The 20,986-nt window shown below is 35.6% G+C and overlaps 1 protein-coding gene across 1 annotated transcript in view; it reads right to left on the bottom strand.

Moving 5' to 3' along the window:
- LRP1B (LDL receptor related protein 1B) overlaps window positions 1-20,986 on the bottom strand; it is a 1,820,879-nt gene that overhangs the window by 556,673 nt on the left and 1,243,220 nt on the right. Inside the window, exon 32 of the mRNA XM_029226108.1 lies at window positions 9,086-9,235. Coding sequence (XP_029081941.1) covers window positions 9,086-9,235 — 150 coding nt within the window. The remainder of the gene's footprint in view (window positions 1-9,085; window positions 9,236-20,986) is intronic.

Genomic DNA, 20,986 nt, shown 5'->3' with positions numbered 1-20,986 from the left:
AGGCTGGCTGAACCTTGGCTGGGAGCTCTGGAGTAAGCAGTGTTAATAGTACCTCTCTCAGGGGACTGTGAGAATTACATGAGTTAAGATTTGTAAATTAAATACTAGAATGCTTTATTTATTTACACTATCAATTATTATCATTAAAGAGAGTAATGCTGTTAGGCCCAACTGTGATAGACTACCTTTAAGAGACTAAAACATTCCAAACATCAAAGTTTTTGTTTTGTTTTGGAACTCTTTCACTTGTGTGTGTTTTAGGGTAGTCTTTTTTTTTTTCTTTCTTCTTCTTAATCTTCTTCCATGAAGCTGTTTAGTTCCTTTGAGAACAAACATTATTCAATACGGCTCTTCTTTTCTTGCATTTCTATATACACATGTATGTAGAATACACGTTGGAAATGATTGTTGTATACACTTAATCATGTTATTCATTTTCTTCCCTATACAATTCAAATCCTTATATTTCAAAGTATTTTCCTTTAATATTTATTTCTATATATATTTAAATTGTACAGTATATTTATGGTTGTGATCATTCTACATAAGCATTTGCCTGCTTTGATTGAAAATATATTTTGATTGCTGTGGTAGGGGTTTGGTGTGTAGATGGTCATTGTTTTATTTATTCATACATTCTACTGTTACATAATAAAATGTACTCAGTGCAAAGCATCTTGCTGTGTATCATGAATGATGCATATATGAATAAAATGCAGTCCCAAGTTACGGAAAAGTGAGACATTTTCACTCATTAGAAAAGACAAAGAATATCCCACTACATTAGAAAAATACAAAGGGGTTCAGAGAAGAGAAACGTTTCAAATCACTGAGGTATAGTTGAAGTAGGTCTTGAAAGGTGATACTTCACCCATTAGGGTGGCTGATAAATATGGAAGGCAGTCAAAGAACAAGGAATAGCAAGACAAATGGAAATAAGTAGGACATGATCAGATACAGGGGAACAGTTTGCCTGGATGTATTGCAGCTCAGGGGTAGAGGAGGATCAAATGAAAAGTATAGTTATGATAGGGAAGGCCCTTGCTGGTAATGGAAACCACACGTAACTTGAATCAGGATCTCTGAGCTTGAGTCTCAGAGGACAGGGTTTTCACAAATCTTACTGGCCCTATTTCTTTATCTATAAGGTGGGACAAATAATGCTTTGGGTTTTAACAAAACTTATTGACCTTAAGTTTCATTTATCTATAAGGTAAAACTGATAATATTGTGACAAACAACTTCTGGTGAATGAAAAGGAGAGAAAAAAATGAGCATTTCAGAGTAAGTTGTGAGTGCTTATTCCAGCCTCTGAAATATTATGGCTAAGGAGGGGGTAGGCGGGTGCCACAGGAGTTCTGAACCTTGCAGGTCTTAATAGTTTGGGGATCGGAGATACGAAAAGTGGGAAGAAGTTGTTTTAGTAGCCCAAATAAAATGTTAGTATCTAACTAGACTGTGAAAGGAAAACAAATAAACAACAAAACAAATAAAGGGGCAAAGCTTTCAGATATAAAAAGAAAACCGGCAATCCAAGGAACAGCCAAAGGGAGGGAAGATTAAAAGAAAGAAAAGGAAGGAAGGGAGGGTAGAGTCTCATAAGAAGTAAGAACTCCTTTGAAACTAAGTTTCAGCTTCTTTGCACATTCAGAGGGAGAAAGATATTCATTAAGCTATGATTAAGAACAAAACAAAACAAAAAACCTGCACGTGACAACATGTAAAGTGGACTTGCCTTGTACAAAACAGAGGAAATAACTTCTTAAGGTGGGCTATTGAAGTCAAGAACTTTCAAGTTATCAGACTCATCACCTTTAATAAGAATATGACATATAGAATCCTTTCAGGCTAGATTTCAGTGTGAATCCGCAAGTGCTCAGTCTAAGGATCTTAGCAAGACTAAATGCACCAGACTTACAGCCTGTCACTTGCTATCATTTATAATGTTTCATAGATGTCATGACAACTTGCCATAGTAATTTATCTTAGGAAGTAAAGTAGAAAAAAAAAGGTTTTTGATGATTTCTGCATGCCAGTTTTACTGGGTCGTTTATTGTATATACACTTTTCATATTTCTATTATTATTTATAAAGTATATTATTTGAGGAAATATACAAGTATGTAAATTGAGTGCTAGATACGTTTTAATAAATTCTAATGTCATTACACCAAATCATTTGCTGAAAGAATACAGATACAAATGATAAAAGCATATCATTCAGAAATTAGTGGAGCGAGCTTAAGAGTTAGTGTAGGTAAAGACTAATTTTTTTGCCATTAAGCTTAGAGTTTTTTTTTCGGTCAGCAAAGAGATTAGATGATTGTGCTTTGCTGTAGAAACTCCAGTGGGAACACTCAAAACATTTAATCCCCAACAATATTAACACTGTATTCGTTCTCAAGCAAATAAAAATGACCTTCTCTGATATTCAGACAGTTCTGGAAGCAGTTTAATCTGACAGCCTTGGTTTCCCATGGCAAACTATCCGTGTGCTGAGAGTTCACAGCACCTATTATGATGGCTTCAATTTTGTGAAGTGAACCTATGAAAAGTATGAACAAATGTCCTTAAGGGGTACATTTGGTAAAGCCTTTCAAGGGCTCCCTAAAGGGAAATGATTATTTTGTTAACACTGACTTAAAATAAAAGTGTTCATAACCAAATCAAGAGAAGACAACTTTTTACTCATTACAGGGCTGAGTTTGTTTCTGATAAGAGACTGAAAATGCACATAGAATATGCCTTTTTCTCCTCCTTGATCGATCCTAACTGTAGCCAAAGTTCAATATCCTTCTAATATTTACATTTTAAGCCTATTCTGGCAAATGGCTACTTGAAACAGATCAATAGTATAATATATTTAAACTGTGATTGATAACACAGAAAAAGTCAACTGAGAGGGCTTAGGTATTCATAGAAAATGTGTCGGGTTTTTTTTGTTTGTTTTTGCCTTTACCTGTGATTCAAAGTTCCTTTTATTTTAAAGAGAAGTTTGCCAATTTTTGCAAGTGATTCTAAGATCAGATGAGTGTTGTCGTTACTTAGATATTTATAAAAAGTACAAACCCATTCTAAAACAATTAATTTAAGCAATCCTATGTTGTAAACATCCGCCAAATTCTCAACTAAAAGTCAAAACAATTGCTTTGCCCAACTTCTGATCAGATTAGTATGAACTCTGATTAACATAACTTCACACATAAATTTTATTTTTAGCCAGTCTTTATTGCTTCTCCTGTATTACTTCAACTTAGATAATAGTTTATTTTAAACAATTTCCTGCACTCTGGTTCAACCCATTGGTGACAAAATCATACAAGTTTTTAAAACTTTGTAGCTCATATGGTCAAAGCTCATGTTTTTGCAGAGTAGAAAATTAAGGCATAGAGTTCAGTAGTTGTCCCATAGCCATAGCTGGTTAGTGAATAGTAGGAACAGGAATCTGAAGTACACTTCCTCAACTGACAAAATAACTTTAAAGATCTCTAAGGTTACATTTAATTATAAAAGTCTATGATTTAATCACATAAAGAAGGCTACCAATATATATACCCCTTGACATTCAAGAAGAACCTGCCATGTTAACTTCAGAATTCCCATTTACAAGTACTATGGTAAGAACAATTTCCAAAGATCATATTTACCACAAAATGAAACAAAAAGAGTAGATGTATACTTGAATCTCAATGGGAATACTGTATATACAATGGAGTAATATATGAGCTAATGAAAAAAAAGCTCATGAGGTGTGAGCGTGGGGTGGAGGTTTAAATTCAAACCCATACCCCTTGTAGTGCCCAGGACTCAAACCCTTGCCCTAGTAAAACTTGACAAATTACTACATGACACGTTTTAATGGACTGTATGAAGGTCACCTATGACTGAATAAGATGCTGACCACTAAATCCACAATTGCCATACAGATATGCATATTTCTTCAAGTTTGCTTGAATAATTTACATTCTATAATTGAATAATCTATATCTTCATTTTTATTTTAAATCTGTGGTCCGCTTGCCCCAGGTCTTCCCTTCCTCACCCTAAAAGTACAAAATACAGCTAAGTTACCATCCTGCTATTTCCCAAATTCCATCTTAATTTTCTCTAAAAATTACTCAGCCTATTTCTGCCAGTACATTTGCTTTATTTGTGTATTTTCTTTCATTTTTCTAACTTTCTCTTCAATGTGGATACAATATACGCAGTCTGCTCTCAAACTGCATATGCTGACAGTGAAAAGGAACAGTATGTTAAATATAATCCATAAATAACCCACAAACACTAATTTTAGTCAATAGTTTCAACCTCCTTCTCCTCTTAAAGGCAGTGAAGAGCAACTTTATTAATTTGCGATTACTTCACTGTCTCCTGCAGACATTAATGACGAGGAAAATGCCAAATGTTATGAGGAAAAGGTGAATAGAAACAAACAAAAAAGTTCTGTATGTGAAAACTAGGTAATCAATAGTTAAATATAACATAGTTGACTATACACTATTTTATAACACAAACCTCTTGGACATCATGTAAGAAAATGTTTTAGAGTAACCTTATTATATCATGAAACTGAAATATATTTATAAAAGAAAATTATTTAAAAAGAACTGCTAAATACTGAGAAAAATTATCTAAGAAAAATAAGTAGTAGATATAATTTTAGAGCTACCAGCTATTGTGTTTGAAAGCAGCAACTATTTTATTTGTTAGCTCTGACATTTGGGAAAAGAAAATTGACAAGGTCATTCTTTAAAATGGGGAAGAATTTGATGTTCAAAGTTTATAGGCTAGTCAGCTTATATCAGCTAACTGGAATGGTATTTTAGTTAGCTTGGGTTGCTCTAACAGAAATACCATAGACTAAGTGACTTAAACAACAGGAATTTATTTCTCACAGTTCTGGAGACTGGAGTCCAAGATCAGGATGTCAGCACTTACTTGCTGTAATCTCACACCCCAGAGAGGCAAGCTCTCTGGTCTCTTCTTAGAAGGACACTAATCCCATTATGGAAGCTTGAATGTCATGACCTAATTACCTCCCAAAGGCCCCGCCTCCTAATACCATCACATTAGGGCTCCAACATATGAATCTGGGGAAACGCAAACATTCAGTCCAGAGTAAACGGTGTTAAGAGTCCTCATCAAACAGCCATTGTACACGATGTGTAAATCACTTCTGACCGAGTGACTCACTGGAGAAAAGGTGAATCACAGACAATACTGTATTTGAACCATGGTCAACTTAAAAGATGTCTAACCTGGTAAATTATCAGAATCACCTGTGAAGGTTTATTTTGATATAATTAAATTACTTTAAAAATATTTTTTAAAACAAAGCATTTAATAACACAGCTGAAAACCAAATGAACAACTAAAACAGTTTTTGTTCGTTCACATTCTTTCACTCTTCTGGGCCATTCAACCTAAAACCTAAAATTTTATATACTTTTTTACCTTTTTATATCTTTTTATATACTTTTTTATCTCTTTTCCCTGCTTTGTCCTTTTTTTCTCTTTTTTTGTTCCTTAACAGTTACCTATAATTCTATGCATTTTCCATCCTCCTTAGTGTCTGTCTTCCTTGCTTTTCTGCAAATTTGACCAAGCTAGGATTCTCACCACCATATATAGCAGTGCCTGGCATATGGTAGGCACTAGTGAATATACGTTCAAAGAATGAATGGAATTGAGTATCCATTGCTGTTAGGGTGCAAGCTCTACATTTAGAAGTTACACTTCCTTGTCAACAGTTGAACTCAAATAAGAAGTTGACCTCACATTCGTATGCTCTTCATTTGTATATACCTCAGGCAGAATACAAGGTCTGGTCAAACAAGACCACAAAAGCTTGGTGAGAAATCATATGTCCTGCTCACCTCTGTAGGTTATGCCAGCTCTCCCAGATTATTATTATTTTTTTCTACCAAGTCCCCTCCAGTGGTACAACTGGGCATTAGCTGCCTTAGCTCCATCATTTTCACTCTACAATTCAACATCACCAGCATAAAAGATGACTGAACCAGAGGTGGTAACTAGGTGGTGCCACTGGGATGAATCAAGCACACAGATGATTGTTGTGGTGGTGTTTTTGTTATTCGTTAGTTTTCTTGGTTTGTAGAGTGTTAGCCTTCACAGTTAGCCTATATGTGCAGTATGTTGGCCTGCATGGTATTTTTGTAATGTGATAATTTGGTAACATTTTTAAATTTCGAGATTTAAACAACAACAAATCTAGATTTCTTGCTTCTCATGAAAAATGAAATGTCTGGCACAACCCGTTAATGTTCCTTATGGTAAAAAATAAGTGGAGGTGAGAGATGTTCTACCTCAAGTGGACCATTAGCTCTCTCCGGTTTTATCATACTTTCTGCCACCCTCAAGTAAGTCTAGATACTGAAGTCTAAACTCAGTTGCTACTTACTATCATGTTGAGCCATTGGATTTTATCACACCTGACACACTTTACTATTTATAACTTGCCTCACTCTATTAAACAAGTATTTGAATTTGTGAATCTATTCATAAATGAATGAGTTCTATAGACGGAATTACGTGAATTAGTTATCTATTGCTGTATAACAAATTAACCCCAAAATTCAGTATCTTAAAACAATAAACATTTATTGTCTCACATAGTTTCTATGGATCAGGAATCTGGGAGCCACTATGTGGGTGGTGCCGGTTTGGAGTCTCTCTTGAGGTTGCTGTAATGCATTGGCTTTGGCTGAGTCAATTGAAATCTTGACTGGGCTGGAGGCTCTGCTTTCAAGATGGCTCACTCATACGGCTATTGACTAGAGGTCTCAGTTCCTTGCTGTGTGGACTTCACTGGGCTGCTTGTGGGACCTCATAACTTGTCACCTGGCTTTGCCCGGAGTGAGTGACCCAAGAGAGAGAGGGCAAGGAGGAAGGCTCATGCCTTTTATGACCTCATCTCCAAAGTCAAACGCCATCACATTTGCCTTATTTTATTCATTAGAAGTGAGTCGCTAAGTCCAGCCTGCACTCAAACGGAGGGAAGTTAAACTCTACCTCTTGAAAGAAGTATCATAAGGTTTGTGAAACTTAGATGTAGCAATCTTGGTCTTTGGGTCTTGAACTTGGTTGAATCATCAAATAATTGCTTTATTTTAATCTAGGTATTACCAAATACCTATTGCTTTACCTAATTTTAATATTTCAAAGCTCCTTTCAGTTTATTCTGTATATACTATTCCAAGTAAAACTGGGAGCCCCCAGAGAGTTACAAATTACAATATTCTAAGTTTAAAAAATTGTGAAATGCGTCCAAAGAGATTATTAACTCAAATTTAGGAAAACCACTCCTACATTTTCGTGAAACACAAACTTTCAGTTACCTATCATCCATCACCTAGGTAGTCTGAGAAGCTGGTATATAACTGGTCATTTCATATTACAATTATTTCTTTGTTCCTGGATGTGCAATTTCAGTATCACTGTAGGCAAATTTCTTCTTAAACATCTGTAATCATCAGTAATCCCCTGGATAGTGGTAAGGTTCTCCTTTTTCTATTGTCTTTTTTATATGACTATACTATTCAGCCTCAGCAGGAAGCAGGTCCTCATCGCACTTTATACCATCCCCAAAGAGAAAGAGTAGAGAGGTTCTGAAAGAAGGGGGAATCTGAACAGAAGGGCAAATTCAGAGACCAGCTAGGGAACTTCAGAAAGTAGAAGTTGCTCCCCTGCTCCTCTTTGGTGATGCCCTTTACACTTTAAGCCTTCAAACTGCAGATATATTTTGATATGTCCAGTTAATGTATTGACAGTAGAGGTATTAATAGGTTTCTTTATTTTTTATCTTTCAGTGTTAATCAAATTATGGTGGCAGGGAGAAGTACAGATACATAACCATTCACTTGTTAAAAGAATTTTAATTTACTCAAGATCGGTTCCCATAGGGCACTGATGTCAAATAAGATTCACAGCTCTGATCCAATATATGCTTAATGATTTCATCCATGCTTTGTCTCTTCTATTTTATTAGGAAACAAAACTAACTTACTTTATTCTTTTGCTAAAATGGACTACTCCATTTTTTGAGATTTTGTTCATAGCATTGAGTTCTGTAAGTTTAGTACTCATTTCCTACTCATAGCAGGGTCGGTAGCAATCATGTTAGCAGAAATAAATTTTTATACAGCCTACATTTTTCTATGAGGCAATGATTTTTACAGTATATAAAGTTTGTGATATATATATGTGTATATATTCACTAAAAGTCAATGACATCTCTTGAAATGTTATGACATATTTTTATCATGCTTCCTCTAACTTACTGGGTTCCTTGGCTATATTATTCGCTAGTTTGGGTTGATTTCACAAACAATTTTTGAAAACGTAGTGTGGGTGTTGACTGGGGATTGTTGCAGTTTACCAAATCACTTTCAGAATTTAAACTCTGCTGTTTTTACTCAGGTGATTTAAAAAATGTAAAAATACACATACAACAAAATTTTCTTGTTAATTTGGTAAAGCTGGGTAATACAAAATAACCTTATTTTCTTATTGATTTATGAGACAATTTTAAATAAATCCTATTCTAAAATAACCACTAGTCAGGTATAATCTCTGTGTGTGTGTGTGTGTGTGTGTGTGTGTGTGTGTGTGTACATATAAATAATTTTTGTGGAAGAATAATTTAAATCATTGGTCAATAACACTGTGGCCTTGTTTCTTCAACTGTCTGTGTAGATCAATCTATCCTTTATAAGCAGAGATAAGATTTTACCTTATTGTGACAAATACACAAGGTCCTTGCACTTTAGAACACTATAGTAGAACACAGAAAATGATCGTAAAATAATACCAAGAATAATAATACCCCAAGAATCAATAACAGTGAAGTTATTATTGCTAATAGCACTAAGTCACTGATCTGGATAATTTTTTAAGTTTGTTTGCTAAGGTTAAAAAAAGAAAAAGAAAAGAAAAACTCTCTTAGAGATGTGCAATTTGAATGTGCTTCTGGTGTTAATGGAGCAGTCTTTTCTAAGCTTTAACAGGTCACAATTAATCAACCCCAATCAATACAAGCATCGTAGCTATAGTATCACTGTACTTACCCATGATGGTTAGGGCTGTAGCTTTTGTCAATTCTTCTTTCATTGACTCTATTACTTCTAAATTACCACCATCCAGGTTGCATCTGTTTATGGTTCCATTTCCCGAACTGATCCAATAAAGTTTGTTTTCCACATAGTCTATTGATAGTCCTGTAATTAAATTATACAATTTAAACATAACGGTAGCCACTTAAATTATAATATTCACCTAGCACTGGGATTTGGGGGAAAACAATCAGTTTCAGGCTCAGATTTCTGTCTTTAAAAATAAGATCTGGCTAACAGGGAGAAATACACACACTGTTTTAACTATCGGTCAAATAATATACTTTTAGAGACACAGTGGTTATCTCTGCTATCATGACAATTTTATGACATTAAGAGGAATGACTGTTCCATTTTACAGATAAAGAAAATAATACCTAGAATAGTTAAGAAATCTATTTGAGGCCATAGCTAGTAAGTGGACATTCCGGAAATTTTAAGAAAGTTTCTGTTTCTAAACTGAGTGTCTGCCCTCTTCATTACGCTGCTTTGCCTCAGAAAGTCTTAATGTGCAATACTCATTTGGGATACTTATTAATGATATTTATAATTTCTCCTTTACTTTTAGTAAAAGTTACTTTAGAAAGTTATAGATTTAAATTGGTGTTTTCAGTAGTTTTCAAGTAAATCCAAAGGTAGGAGAATTTCAACAACTAGTAATTTCACTGAAGCACGGCAGTGAATTGGGCTCATATAGGAGATGCCATTGAGAAACAAACCATACAGCAAGTAAGTGAACCAAGCCAATGGCTTAAGACCATTGTCCCTACATGGCACAGTGTGTCGCTGTAAGTTAGCTTTTTGTAGTTTATGAACAATTACATACATTATAGGGGTGTTCATGGTTTTCAAAGGTGTCAGGACATGTAAATTTTGATTGCCAAGGGTATACATCTAATTAATTAATTAATTAATTACAGGCATTCTCAGTAGGCTTATGATCTACATTGTAACAGTAACACTGTGGCTCCATGTTGGTCTTCTGTGACCCACAACTACTTACGAAAAAGCACATGTGGGCACATCCTCAGGCATACAATAAATAAACTGTTTCTAGGATCTCCCTCACAGAATGTAATGAACAAACTACAAAAAAGTCCCTTCCTTATTAAAAAAAAAAAAAAAAACTAAGATGAAGAAAAGGAAAGAAAGAAGAAAGGAAGACAAGAAGGAAGAAAAGAAGGAAGACAACTGGAGAGAATCATACGAGTTCAAGTACACTGAGAAAGTGATACCATATCCAGAGAGTGGACCAGATTTCAGCAAGTAGCAATAATAAAACAAGCCTATACAATATACCAGCTATTCACTGACTTATTGGTATGTTTTCTTAACAAAAGTCTGGGAGATTCACCAGCAAAATCACAATGCATAAAATTAGACACTGCAGGGATAAAATTTTCAGATTTTTTTTTTTGATAACCACTGTGGATAATTGGCTTTAATTACTATGAAAAAAATCATCAAATAAAAACTATCACAGCCATATTCTATGATATAATACTTTCATGGTGAAAATCATTCATCATTCTTTTTTTTTTTTTGCAGCATGCAGGCCTCTCACTGCTGTGGCCTCTCCCGTTGTGGAGCACAGGCTCCGGACGCACAGGCTCAGCGGCCATGGCTCACGGGCACAGCCGCTCCGCGGCATGTGGGATCTTCCCAGACCAGGGGCACGAACCCGTGTCCCCTGCATCGGCAGGCAGACTCTCAACCACTGCGCCACCAGGGAAGCCCCATCATTCAATTTTTTTATGAGACAGAGTTTGGTTAGTCTACAGGTACTTCCTAAGCCACCTCCATCTATCTTTTCTGGTATTAATAAATTCTGGTTTAGACAGCTTAATTTTCAGAAGTGGTCTATTTTACCTTCTACTTAGTTGACCATCTAAAGCACATAATTCCATCTTTAAACAGCAATGAAGCATATCTTTACTATAGATTTATGGTACAAAATATAACCCCAAACTTTCTACTGCCAAATTTTCAGCAAGTATCAAATTAATGAATACATTTATGAAAAATTCCCTTTAAGAAAAGTTACCTATCTCCCTGTGTATTCCAAACTTTACCTCTCAATCAAGCCGAACCATCAGAGAGTTATCTGCATGTTTAGATTGCTAAGTTTTTCTCCCTCTCTGAATCTCTTGCTGAATTGAACTTTGGCATTGTGCCCTTGGTTTAAATGAAAGATGGTATAAGAAGTAGCCATAGGAAACCCACTGTAATACTTGCCAGGATATAGTGTCTGAAATAATATATCACAGTGTGACCTCTTTATATAAGGACCCATGGGAGAAATCTCTTTCAGGACTCAGTGCCAGAAAAAGCTTTATGCGGAAAATATTAAATTGTAACTGATCATATTTCTCTCTTTGCTTTGGCTGCAAAGAAACTGAAGAGTCAGATTTGTGACCTATCTCTGGCAATTGTAAAGGAATTGCATTTATACCATAAACTTCACTTCTGGCTTCAACAGGCTAATCGATTATTTTCCTTCACCTTGATTTTTAAAATCAATATTTTTATCTGTTCCATCTTAGGGAATGTGTTTAAGTTTCTTCAACTCCTTTTTGTAAGAAGAGGGTACATATTGAATACGCTCAACTCCAGATTAACCCACAATATCAGAATTTTCTCATCTACCTAAAACTCTGCAGTTTCTAGACCCGAACTTAGGTTTTGTAAAGCAGTTATACAGAGCAGAGAAGTTGCAGAGTTTGGGTCAGAGTTCCCCAGTTTTTACTACTGAACATCTTTGTTCCTGGACTGTGCGTGCTGAGAGGAAAGAAGCTGTTGTCATTGTGAGCTTTTCACCTTCAGCGCTGAGCATGATGCCTAGAGCAGAGAAGAAAATTTATAAACACTGAATGAAGGCATGGGTTATTTAATTAACTCCACTATGAAAATTATAAGTTGTCTTCAAGGAGTTCTGCCTAGTAAAGTTGAATTATCCCCATGACAGAATTTTTCTACTATACTACTTATGTCCATGTATTATGAAAATAGGGAGGAAAGGCAATGATTCAATAGAGCTACTTGGTATGGCTTATATTTTTTTATATCAATGTTAATACAAAATAGTTTAGGATAAATAGTTTTAAGGTTTATAGGAAAAAAATTAAAGTTCCTATTTTAATCTACATATGTATGCGATATGTCACCTAGCCACCTACATATACCTTCTCTCCTGTCAGATATATTAGCTTAACCCCAGAATGCCCTTGAGCGTGTTTATTTCCAGGTGTATACAAGAGAACTGAAATATTTTAATAATCCTATTATGAATTCAAGAAACTGATGATATACATTTTAAATTCATAGATGAGCATGTTTAGAAGTACATATTTATAAACTTCATTAATATAAATGTTTTTACATAAGATTTTTAAACTTTGTTATTATGCTTAGGTTTTAATAACATTGAAGAATTAATTGGTATCCATCTATTGGAATAATTTCAAAAGATAAATCATTAAGCAGTAAACTAATAGTGGTTTTGATGTAATTGAAGCTACTCAATGATTTTAGCATACTAAGTCAAGAGCCATGAGAAAACAGATCAAATATAAGCATGTCCATAAAACTGTCCTGGAACCTGTGCAGAGAAATATAATTATGTCTGTACTAGAAGATCCTCAGAATGGGTAACTAAGATTAAAATATCTTCAAAAGGACTGTAAGGTCTGTCTGAAGAATATGCCATTAGTAATATAGAGTCATTTCTGCCAGACATATTTATTTTAAAAATCATCTGGATCTGGTAATCAAAAGAGAAAATTGAGATTAAATAATATAATAGGTATATCAATGGAAGAAAAGTCATCACCTAAACTGAAAAACCTTTATGAAAAGAAAAACTTACCTTTTTACCTATCTTTTCTATTATTATAAAAATGCAGAGGTAATCCATCTGCTTTGATTCTAACATTCATTATTTTAAACCAAAGATTTCACTTAATATATTATTTTATTTGAACATTTTGATTTAAACCAACTTATTTTTTAATTTAGACAATGTAACTTGTGAAAATTATATAACTGCTCTCATAGTAGGAACATTCCATACACTGATATAAGAAACAACTACACATTTTAAAAAAATATAATCTAACTATATTTTCCATATATCACTAAAAAAATTAAGTCCATTAAGTTTTAAGTGTTGTTACAATTAAGACTGGAAAGTTCATTTTTATGTGTTTCTTTTCTTTTTTATACCACTCAAAATAAGATCAATATACCATGCAATGTGGAATTAAAACAAAAATGCAAATATATAGAAAAAGTTTTTTTAATTGAGGCTTTCTAGGGATAGTAATTATCTAATTTTTTCCATCACTTGTCAAATTTAATTTCAAAATTTTCATCCCTAGCAGTGCATTATAACTATCTGGAAAGCTATTAAAAATACCGATCCCAATCACAGAAATTCTAATTTAATTGGTTTATGTTGGTCCCAGGCATCAGTATTTTTAAGAAATCTCTCCAGGTCATTTTGGAATACAAAATTTAAGAAATTTCTTTTAAACACTGCATATTTTTATAATCTTTTAAATTTGAATTTTTAAAAGGTTCAATGAGGCCTTTTAAATTTTGCTGGAAAGTGGGTCATGATGAGATCTTTGGAGACAGAGAAATACTGAAGACGTAGATAGGGAAAAAAACATACTATGGATATTTAAATGTAGATGATTAACTTCAAGGCTTCTAGACACATATAAATAACATTGAAATCTTCTAAATATTTTCTTTGTAGTGTTATCTTCAGACAACAGAACACAACTTCTGCTTCTGGAATTGTGGAAGTTGTAGAAACTGGCTATTGAAAACACAAAAAATGGGAAAATATTGTAAAGTTGTATGCCCTGCTATACTTGTAGAATAATTATAATGTTCTGGATATTCCAAAATGGAGATCTTTTCATAGTACACCAAAACAGGCACGATTATTCCTGGGGCAGCACTTTCTCTGAAACATTGAACTTTTAGCTTCAGAGGAGCATTGTTATTCCATGGAGAAGTAGAATAGGATTAATTGCCTACTCACAATTAGGCTATCTCAAGAAATGCTTTATCCCTTCTGAGAATACTTAGATTTTGTAAGTTAAAGAATAAATATCCTGACTGGTGTGAAGTGATACCTCATTGCAGTTTTGATTTGCATTTCTTTAATAATTAGTGATGTTGAACATCTTTTCATGTGCCTCTTGGACATCTGTATGTCTTTTCTGGTGATATGTCTATTTAGGTCTTCTGCCAATTTTTTAATTGAATTGCTTGTTTTTTTTATATTGAACTCCATGAGCTGTTTGTATATTTTGCAGATTCATCCTTTGTCCGTTGTTTCCTTTGCAAATATTTTCTCCCATTCTGAGGGTTGTCTTTTCGTCTTGTTTATGCTTTATGGTGTCAGGGAAGGGGAAGCTGGGGCGAAATGAGAGTAGCATCAACATATATACACTACCAAATGTAAAATAGATAGCTAGTGGGAAGCAGCCGCATAGCACAGGGAGAGCAGCTCGGTGTTTTGAGATGACCTAGAGAGGTGGGATAGGGAGGGTGGGAGGGAGGCTCAAGAGGAGGGGATATGGGGACATGTGTATGCATATGGCTGATTCACTTTGTTGTACAACAGAAACTAACACAGTATTGTGAAGCAATTATACTCCAATAAAGATCTATTAAAAAAAAAGACTAAATATCCTGAGGAAGCCCAAATTACTGTTTGTGTCCCTGGATTCTCTCTGAAGTGAACACAAATATAAACGGCCACCCTCCAATCACTTTGTCTAAGCGTCTCTGGGTTGATCTGACAGAAGGCTAGGTAGCCTTTGTGGCTACACACTCACTTCACCATTGTGAGGTTGTAATAATAAGAAGGTTACAAAAGGGCCTCATATCCTAGTGTCTGGCACATAGATGTACTTAATACATTTTACCTATTTATTAGTAGTATAGGTTTTTGTATTTCCCTTTCAAGCTAAAATCCTATTTTTAAAATTTACAACCATTTCTCTGGTAATCCCTACAAATGATAATTTTGAGATAATTTAATGAGAAATACTCAGATTGTGCACTTAATTTTTAATACAGTATTTTCTCAATTATACAGATACATCAAAATTAGAAACATTTGTTCTATGAAAGCCAATCAGAAATATCCTTCAGCCTGGGACAAAGTATTTGCAATCCACGTATCCATCAAAAGACTAGGATCTTGAAAAGAACTCTCAAAACTCAATAGTTTAGGGCTTCCCTGGTGGTGCAGTGGTTGGGAGCCCGCCTGCCAATGCAGGGGACACGGGTTCGTGCCCCGGTCCGGGAGGATCCCACATGCCGCGGAGCGGCTGGGCCCGTGAGCCATGGCCGCTGAGCCTGCGCGTCCGGAGCCTGTGCTCCGCAACGGGAGAGGCCACAGCAGCGAGAGGCCCGCGTACCGCAAAAAAAACACCAAAAACTCAATAGTTAAAAAAAAATAAAATTAGGAAATGGGGAAAATAAATGAACAGAAATCTCACAGAAGATATACATACGGCACGTAAGTACATGAAAAAGATGTTCAACGTCACAGGAAAATGCAAACTAAAATGACAATGAGTATCACTACACACTTATACAAATGACTACAATAAAGCTAGTGACAAAAATAAATGCTGGCAAAGACGTAGGAAAAAACTATATCACTGACACATTGCTGGTTGGAATGTAAAATGGTACAGCCACTCTGGAAAAGAACTGGGCAGTTTCTTATGAAATTAAGCATATTGTTACCATAGGTCCCACTAATTGCACTCCTGGGAATTTATCCCAGAGAAATCAAAATGGATGTTCACACAAAAACTTGTACATGAATGTTTATAACAGCTTTATTTGTTGTAGTCATGAAATGGAGCAGGACCCTATGGGCCTCCTGGGCACAAAAGCCTTTCTGTGTCCCCTTCCCTGAGTTCCAAAGGGCAGGTTCAAACAGCTGCTAATCAGGGAAGGGAGGAGATGTGGAGATAAGGGAGGAGCAGTCAAGAGACAATAGTACAGTCTAGGGGCTCAAGGGATATACGTAACATTATCTTTGAGCTCTTCTGCAGAACTAAAGCGCCCAAATGGAAGATGTTACCTGCTTGACGAAGCATTCTTCATTCCAGAGAAGGTCTGAATTGAAGGAATGCGGGCCCTGCACTTACCGTCCCCTGATCTTAATCAGCAACCCTGCCCCAGGACTATAAGACTCCTCACACCACGCCCCCCCCCACCCACAAGGTGGAGACACACAGTTTTGAGGGCATTAGCCTGCTGTGGCCCCCTTTGCCTGGCAAAGTAATAAAGCTATTCTTTTCTACTTCACCCAAAACTCTGTCTCTGAGATTTAATTCAGTGTCAGTGTATAGAGGCCGGATTTGGCTTCAGTCAGAAACTGGAATCATCCCATTTCCTTCAACAGGAGAATGTTTAGGTAAACTATGGTATGTACATACCCTGGCATGCTACTCAGCATTAAAAAGGAAAGAAAAAAAAACAATAAAAAACTACTGATACATGAAACAATTCTGATGACTCTACAAGGATAAATGCTAAGTGGAAAAAACTCAACCCAAAAGCTTACCTACTGTATGATTCCACTTATATAACATTTTAAAATGACAAAATTTTAGGGCTTCCCTGGTGGCACAGTGGTTGAGAGTCTGCCTGCCGATGCAGGGGACACGGGTTTCGTGCCCCGGTCTGGGAATATCCCGCACGCCGCGGAGCGGCTGGGCCTGTGAGCCATGGCCGCTGAGCCTGCGCGTCCGGAGCCTGTGCTCCGCGACGGGAGAGGCCACAACAGTGAGAGGCTGGCGTACCGCAAAATAAATAAATAAATAAAATGACAAAATTTTAGAAATGTAAGATAGTGTGGGGAGGAAAAAAAGGGGGAGGAGGGGGTAGGTGTGGTTATAGAAGGGTATCAGGAAGGATTGTTGTGATATTGGAATTATTCATTATCTTATTTTGCTTTTTTTTTTTTCCCATCCACTTATCCACAGAACTCGATTCAGTTTATTCAGTATTTTGACTCTGATATTGGATACAGCAACCTATACATGTTATAAAATTGTACAGATCTAAATATACAAACACAAATGTATACTAATAATACATAATCTGAATAAGACTGGTGGATTGTATTAAGGTCAATATCTGAGTTGTAATATTTTACTGTAGTTTTACATAATATTCCAATTGGGGAAAATTAGATAAAGTATACACGGAACCCCTATGCATTATTTTTTATAACTGCACGTGAATCTAAAATTACCTCAATAAAAATTTCAATTCAAAAATATTATTCAACAAAAAGTTGAGAATGTAGGGTATCAGAATATGTCACTCCAAAATAGACCTCTTTGGTTTAAAGATTATTCTGTCCTGAAGATAATTAAGAAACAACAGACACCAAAAATCAAAGCTCTCTGCCCTCCCTTTTTGCTGAAAGCGGGCTTGGCCTCTTAACCACCAGAGACAGGTCTAGATTTACCAGCCCAGAGACAGCACTGAGAGGAATCTATGTAACAAAAGTTACTGACATGACCCTTATCTTTCCTTAGTTTTCGTCATATATTTACCTTCTCATAGTACGCCTTCCTTGAAAGTTTAAAACCTTTTTCCTTTATCTTTTTATTTCTCTACAAATTTATTGTTCTTTGGTAAGATGCTATATAAGCACAAGTTCTAACCACTCCTTTGAGTTACTCTTCAATGAGTTTCTCTCACATGTATGTGTGCTATGAGAGTTAATAAACTCTGTTTTCCTCTTTTTAATTTGTCTGTTGTCAGTCTAATTTCCAGGCCCCTAGCCAGAGAACCTAGGATAGAGGAAATACTTTTTTTCTTCTATTCCAAGTATCTATATCGCCCTCAACTTAACTTGATCTAAAGGATTCCTTGAAATAATCCTCTCAATTCACTCCACTTTAAGAAGTCACTGATGGGGCTTCCCTGGTGGTGCAGTGGTTAAGAATCTGCCTGTCAATGCAGGGGACATGGGTTCGAGCCCTGGTCCGGGAAGAATCCACATGCCGCAGAGCAACTAAGCCTGTGCGCCACAACTACTGAGCCTGCACTCTACAGCCTGTGAGCCACAACTACGGGGCCCACACACCACAACTACCAAAGCCTGCGTGCCTAGAGCCTGTGCTCTGCAACAAGAGAAGCCACTGCAATGAGAAGCCCATGCACCACAAAAAAGAATAGCCTCCACTCGCTGCAACTAGAGAAAACCTGTGCTCAGCAACAAAGACTCAACATAGCCAAAGATAAATAAATAAATGAATTAAAACAATAAAAGTCACTGATGACACACAGTTACAGACCTAAGTTAATTAGTTCCTTATTACTTATTGTATCAAGTTAGGATTTCAGTATCTCCTCCATTCTCCCTCACATAAATCATTTTACTTGGGACAATTTATATTTCAAGCTCTTAATGTCCCAAGCTCTTACTTGGAACAATTTATCTTATAGTTCAAAATCTTAAAATTATGTGCCTTGTGAAAATAATATGCAAAATTAGAGGAAAAACAGAGTCAGTGGCAGTTTATTTCTTAAGAAGTATTTTGTTCTAAAAGATCATTTTAAAAGGTTTAATGCCTACAGTTTTATAATTTCCCTAAGCTATATTTATAGCTTGATAGGTAAAATAGAGCAAACTATTTTTAAAATCACTGAATTGTGTCATTTGAATATTTTAAAATTATAGTTCCTGTCAATATTATCCTAAATATTCCCTTGTATTAGAGATTTTTTTCCCCAGACACGCAGAATAATTCAGTTTTTTTAGATATATCATGATTTTGTGCCTTTTAAGCCTGTTTTTTTTTTTTTCTACTAAGAATAAGGAGGGCTTCCCTGGTGGCACAGTGGTTGAGAATCTGCCTGCTAATGCAGGGGACACGGGTTCGAGCCCTGGTCTGGGAAGATCCCACATGCCGCGGAGCAACTAGGCCCATGAGCCACAACTACTGAGCCTGCGCGTCTGGAGCCTGTGCTCCATAACGAGAGGCCGTGATAGTGAGAGGCCCGTGCACCGTGATGAAGAGTGGCCCCCGCTCGGCACAACTAGAGAAAGCCCTCGCACAGAAATGAAGACCCAACACAGCAAAAATAAATTAATTAATTAATAAACTCCTACCCCCAACATCTTCAAAAAAAAAAACAAAAAAGAATAAGGAAAGCCCCTTCTTCCATCATACCTTAAAAACAAAAGCATATGTTTCCTTCAAGGTCCAGTTGAAGTTACAAAATATCACCAATTTGGTTACAACTCATTCCTCTATTTTTCTTTCTCACCAAGAATTAGTTGTACTATTTTTATAGTGTCTACTTACATTATCTTTATGGTGTCTGGATACAGTACTCATGAACAATATTGGTTTTTGTTGTTGTGTAACTCTACTAAAGGTCTCATCTGTTTTTTTCCTGTACTGGACTATGACTTTGACAATGTGTCCCAGGTTTTATTTTCAGAGTCTGGAACCTAGTATGCACTTCATAACCTTTTTTTTAATAACTTTTTTTTTTACACTCCATAACATTTGAATGAGTAAATGATCAGATTAAAAAATGTAACAAATTTAAATTATTCGTGTGTATATGAATGTGTAATTTTAATATCAGTTTGTTAATTCCTCCATTCTTTCTGGTAACCTATTTTTATCATTTCTTTTGGGGTGCATAGCTCTATATGTTTATTAAACTTCATACATAATAAATGTAACTGTGCTGAGTAATAAGTATATATATAACTATATTACATCAAGCAAGGAAACATATCCAGAAATTCGTTTTAACCTTATTTTTAAAAATTGAGGTCCTTGAGTTCTTTTGATATGGTAAACAGTGTTTATGAATATTATCCATGAATAGATTTAAAAATCCACATAAAGGGTTAGAATGATTAAACAATAAAAAAAATGTTTGGTAGGTTTCAAGAAGGTGTACTTCCAGGTTGAGTAAACAAATGACTTTTGGTTGGGATTACATTTATTTATTTATTTTTTTAAAAACTTATTTATTTTTGGCTGAGTTGGGTCTTTGTTGCTGTGTGCGGGCTTTCTCTAGTTGTGGTGAGCGGGGGCTACTCTTCCTTGTGGTGCGCAGGCTCAGTAGTTGTGGTGCACGGGCTTAGTCGCTCTGCGGCATATGGGATCTTCCCGGACCAGGGCTCGAACCCATTTACCCTGCCTTGGCAGGCAGATTCTTAACCACTGCACCACCAGGGAAGCCCTGGGATTACATTTAAAATGAACAGAAAACATCAAGAAAATAAAATATGTAGTTATACTAGATTCTTAAGAATAAACCATGAAGGGTAATGCTGATTGACAAGCCAATATGCTTTATATGAGGCTTGAGGGATAAAATTCATAATATATAAACATTTTAAACTCTGAAATGGCTTTAAGAAGTAAATTAAAATCCCGTTTTGTAAACTGCTCTAAGCATTTAATGTATCCAAGACTGAGCAATAAATCTTAATTGAAAATATTTAGTTCAACAATGTATAATGGGAATGTTGATTTGTATTTAACAGAAACAAAGTTATTCAGCCCAAACTGCCTGAAGGCTGCAATTACTTGGTCTTCAGTGATACGCACTCATAAAATGCCAAGTTGGGTGTTTTGATAAGATCACTATGCACTTCTCTTTCAAGTATTTCATGCATATGGATTTAACAGAAAACAAGTAAGGGAAATCCAGTGAATTAAAATATGAAAACAATTCCACAAACTAGAAGGCCTAGTATATCAGTGACATTACTGTTTAAAACATGCATTTAAAGATTCAGAAATAATTAATTGTGAGGCACAAATGACAAAG

This window comes from Monodon monoceros, unplaced genomic scaffold (assembly GCF_005190385.1).
Source record: "Monodon monoceros isolate NGI ecotype Baffin Bay Population unplaced genomic scaffold, NGI_Narwhal_1 Super_Scaffold_16, whole genome shotgun sequence".
Taxonomy (NCBI): Eukaryota; Metazoa; Chordata; class Mammalia; order Artiodactyla; family Monodontidae; genus Monodon; species Monodon monoceros.
Note: the sequence above shows the minus strand (reverse complement) of the source record. Positions and strands in the feature narration are given on the sequence as shown.